The sequence below is a fragment of the Armigeres subalbatus genome, chromosome 3, assembly GCF_024139115.2.
Source record: "Armigeres subalbatus isolate Guangzhou_Male chromosome 3, GZ_Asu_2, whole genome shotgun sequence".
Lineage (NCBI taxonomy): Eukaryota > Metazoa > Arthropoda > Insecta > Diptera > Culicidae > Armigeres > Armigeres subalbatus.
This window is the reverse complement of record NC_085141.1, coordinates 79,048,384-79,052,569: the sequence shown is the minus strand read 5'-3', so window position 1 is coordinate 79,052,569 and position 4,186 is coordinate 79,048,384. Positions and strand designations below refer to the sequence as shown.

General features: G+C 36.8%; 1 protein-coding gene across 1 annotated transcript; it reads right to left on the bottom strand.

Annotated features, from left to right (window-relative positions):
• Nucleotides 1–1,166: 1,166 nt before the first annotated feature.
• Nucleotides 1,167–1,976, bottom strand: LOC134227847 (uncharacterized protein C1orf131 homolog). The gene has a single exon (XM_062709531.1). The coding sequence runs from the start codon at nt 1,778–1,780 to the stop codon at nt 1,184–1,186; it is 597 nt and encodes a 198-aa protein (XP_062565515.1). The 5' UTR covers nt 1,781–1,976; the 3' UTR covers nt 1,167–1,183.
• Nucleotides 1,977–4,186: the final 2,210 nt, after the last annotated feature.

The following is a 4,186-nucleotide window of genomic DNA, read 5'->3' as shown; positions in this document are numbered from 1 at the left end:
GCTTACTAGAAATTGGAATCAAAATGATCTAGTAACAACACAAATTTGATCTGGGAAAAATATACTTATTTTTTATACCTCATGAATATTAAAAAGTAAATCGTTCCTTTTTGTATCAACTTAATTAAAAACTTTGAAGAATTTTGAATGTAAGTAGCCAAAAAATATTTCTCGGGTACTTATTCAAAAGGACGTATGTGATTTTGTAAACAAAAATTCAAACGTCGATTTGTCCAATCTGATGGCACTCCCACGCAAACCAACACCACCAACAGGTAGCCGACGGCTTCCCCTACCTGTCTGTGGTGATGGCTTGCGTTGGAGTGCTATCAGATTGGATCAATCGACGTTTGAATCTTTGTTTACAAAATCACATACGTCCTTTTGAATAAGTACCCGAGATTTTTTCCCGGTTAATGTCCTGAATTCCCGGTTTTCCCGCTTTTTTTCCCGGTGACTTCAATTTCCCGTCTTTTTCCCGCTTTTCCCGTTTTTCTCGGTTCGGTGGCCACCCTGTGAACAAATGTCTGTCTGTCCGTGTGTGTGTGTGTGCACAAAATGCCATAAAAAACATTAGCCAAATTTTCACATAGAAACTCTTAACCGCAGTTGATCACTATTGAATTTCATAATATTTGCGAATTGCAAAAAATAGATAATATTAAAATAGTGATGAGACATAGTCACATAGAACAATAATGTGTTATGAAAAATGCCTTGCATCTATGAATATTTTTAAAGTTTATCCGTGGCTTGCTCCCATTAAGAGTTTCATCGTACTATAAAGATGCTCGTGTTGCACGCATTTAGGCGTAAGTATGCTCTTCGTTCAGTTTCATATAGTACTTTGAAATTGTCCGAAAGTCAAAAGAGAGAAACTTTTGGCAGCGCCATCTGTCGTCTACTAGTGTAAATTTTCTATCATAACATTAGACGGTAACTGTTTTGCCTTTCTTGTACATCATCGAGGTGTAAGCGTAAACGCTACATTTATTACCTTTTTGCACGAGAAAGGCACCATCACCGCTAGGGCGCTAGGTGGATTATTCTGGGTTTTTATAAGAATTTTGTTTCTTGTGAACATCAAATGCACTAGTCAACTTCAAAAATTGTGTAGATTCAAAATGTTCAAGGATGTCATCCAAAAACATAATCTAAAGCATATATTCCCGTTAGAACTGCTTTATTTACTCTTCCGCTTTTTCCGGTCGGAATCCATCTTCGGATTAACAATTCCGTAATGCTTGGTCACACTATTCGGATTGCTGGCTTTCTGCCTTACTCTTTGTTTCTGCTGCTGGTACGATCGCACTGCCCCATAGCTTTGACCCTTCCGGCGTCGGCTTTCACGATCCGCGTCGAACTTCTCGCGCTTCCTTTCCTCCAGTATTTCCTTGTAGTTTCTATACTGGTTCTTTGGCGGCTTTGCACCCAACTTGATCGCCAGTGCTACTTTTGCTTCGTGTTTTGTTTCCCGATCCAGTCCCGAAATGCCGTAATTGATCACCTCCTTGCGAGCCCGGCTTATGTCGAACACCTGAGAGTCGTCGTTGCCGGCCTTCCGTTTACGCCGCCGGGCATCCGAAAATATGTCATCAATGTTTTCCTCGCCATCGGATTTTCCGTCCGGATCGGAAAGAGACACTTTTCTGGCAAGCTTTGGTTTATTCGCTTTCGCCTTCTGTGGCTCGAAAACAGTTACCTGAAAGTCATTGTCGTTGGACTGCTTCCGTATCAGTGAGGCTTTGGTTTGAATAGGCATAAAATTTACGTTAGCCATTCGTTAGCGTATTTTCAGAATTCAAACTTGTCGATTTGTCACACTTCTAACTTTAAATTCACAGCATGTTCCACTATTACCAATTAATTTAATTATTCAATAAAATCTAAACCGGATCGCATTTATGAAATAAGTTTGGCTGAAATCAAATCAGAAAAAGTCATAAACACTACTTTGTTTGTTCAATTACGGAGACAAAAAAACGTGTGCCTCTGTCATCATGCATCGCGCAATCTGACAGTTATTTAAATACTTCTGAAGGGTTCAACAACAACCAACAGGTCTGTGCCACAAAAGGGAAAGAATAAAACAAGACAAAATTTTCAAATCGACTTATCTGATTTTGTAAACAAAGATTCAAACGACGATTTGACGAATCTGATAGCTCTCCCACGCAAACCAACACCATCAATAGGTAGGTGAAGGATTTCGCTACCTGTTGATGGTGTTAGTTTGCGTGGGAGAGCTATCAGATTCGTCAAATCGTCGTTTAAATCTCGCTTAACTTTTCAAAAGGTCCTAAATAACATTTTTTCGTGAATTAATTTGAATAGCGCAATCAACAGACCAATTACACGGAGAAAAATATTTAGTAACTTCAGCCAAAATGAAGGTTATTTCAAACTATAATCTTTAGTTTGAATTTGGCCCAAACAAAAAAATAGTTTGAATGAACCATCGACACTGGTTGAAACAAACTAAAAAACAATGTAGCCAATCCGGTGGTTTGACAACTGTATTAAACAAACATTTGTTTGAAACAACCAAAATCTTAGTTTGTTATTTTGACAGCCGTGTAAACCACCAATGATTTTGGTTGTTTCAAACTAAGAAATTTAGTTTCAAATTATAAAATTTTGATTTGATTCAAACAAATTTATAGTTTGAAACAAACATAAATTCTAGCTTGTTCATTCAAACGGCAGATTCTTTCTTGTCCTTTTTTGCTTTTTGCCATTTTTGCTCAATGTTTATTATGGTTTAAGTTCCATGTTTATTTTCATTTTTGGTAAATTACATATGTATAATTATTCTTAACATGTATCGTCCATTACAGACATCATCAGGTGCTGTCTCGACCGGTCTCGACTGGGTGATGACCTGCTACATCGACGTCCAATTGACGCTTACTTGAGGCATTGTGCGATTTATGCATGATCTGTAAAATAGATAATCAACGGCACAATGAATACTGTTCATACTTTTACAAACATCTAATACACAGAGAAACAGACGTCTCACTTAGAACAAAATACAATCAAAATCATCGTCACGAAAACATTATCCCCCAATGCTAAAATCACTGTGTGTGGTCAAGCGGCAACCAGATGGCGGTAGTGCGCAAACGTCAAACACAAGCAAAATCGATGGAAGCGCCATCGGTGGCCGATTGACCACCTACATATAATTAAATTAACCGTTAAAAAGGTGAACGATGGAACATGTGCTGAGTGAGACGTCTGTTTCTCTGTGTCTAATACATATGATTTTTATTGCTTACCTTGATATTTCACCAAAAGCATAGCTTTTATCAGGATGCATACTCAAACGGTGCATGCCTGAAATTTCCCAAAATAAAAATAAGCAGAACTTTTTCGAAAAATAGATTTTTTACCAGTCAGATTTGCGAATATTTTACAATTAATTGTAACACCTGCTGTAATACGTTTTTTACTACAAAAGCCACTTGATACTAGAGTTATAACTTAAATAAATTTTAAAGCCGTGAAGCTTAGAAACTACTATTTTAGTTTATTTCCAAGATGGTTGTTTCAAACAAACATACGCGAAATCAGAACAACGAATTCAACCCGTAAATTGTTAAAAATAGCCCAACATTTTGTTTGGTATAATAATAATATTTGTTCAGAACAAAAAAACATTGCTTTGAAATTACTAAATTTTATAGTTTGTTTAAAACTAAAACAGCTGGTTGTTATAAGCAAAAACAAAAGTTAGTATCAACAAAAAATATAGTTTGAAACAACCATAAATGATGGTTTGAATTTCAACCAACGAATTGTTTGTTTCAAACTAAAGGCCTTTTTCTCCGTGTAGAAATACTAGAATAAGAGATCGGCGAAGACGCCATCTTGTTTCCAATCGAACCGTCAAAAGCGGTGTCATTTCGACTTGTTTACTTTTTGCGCCCATAAGAAGCAAGCAAAAAGTTCAAGTGCTGCCAGTATCATTTTCACGATTTCATGCTTTTTCATACGTTGCCATTTCGACAGTTTTTCACTCCGCCGGTCTCTGGTTATAGGGTTGCTAAGACCAATATGAAAGCTTTTGATTGCACTACTCAAATTAATTCATGAAAAAAATGTTACTTAGGTCCTTTTGAAAAGTTAAGCGAGAAATCTTTGTTTACAACTGGGAGCTGCGGATAGAGTTAAAAGTGTTTGT

Bases quoted from the DNA above. Each gene is read 5' to 3' on its own strand.
- LOC134227847 (XM_062709531.1), bottom strand. From the start codon at position 1,780: ATGGCTAACGTAAATTTTATGCCTATTCAAACCAAAGCCTCACTGATA.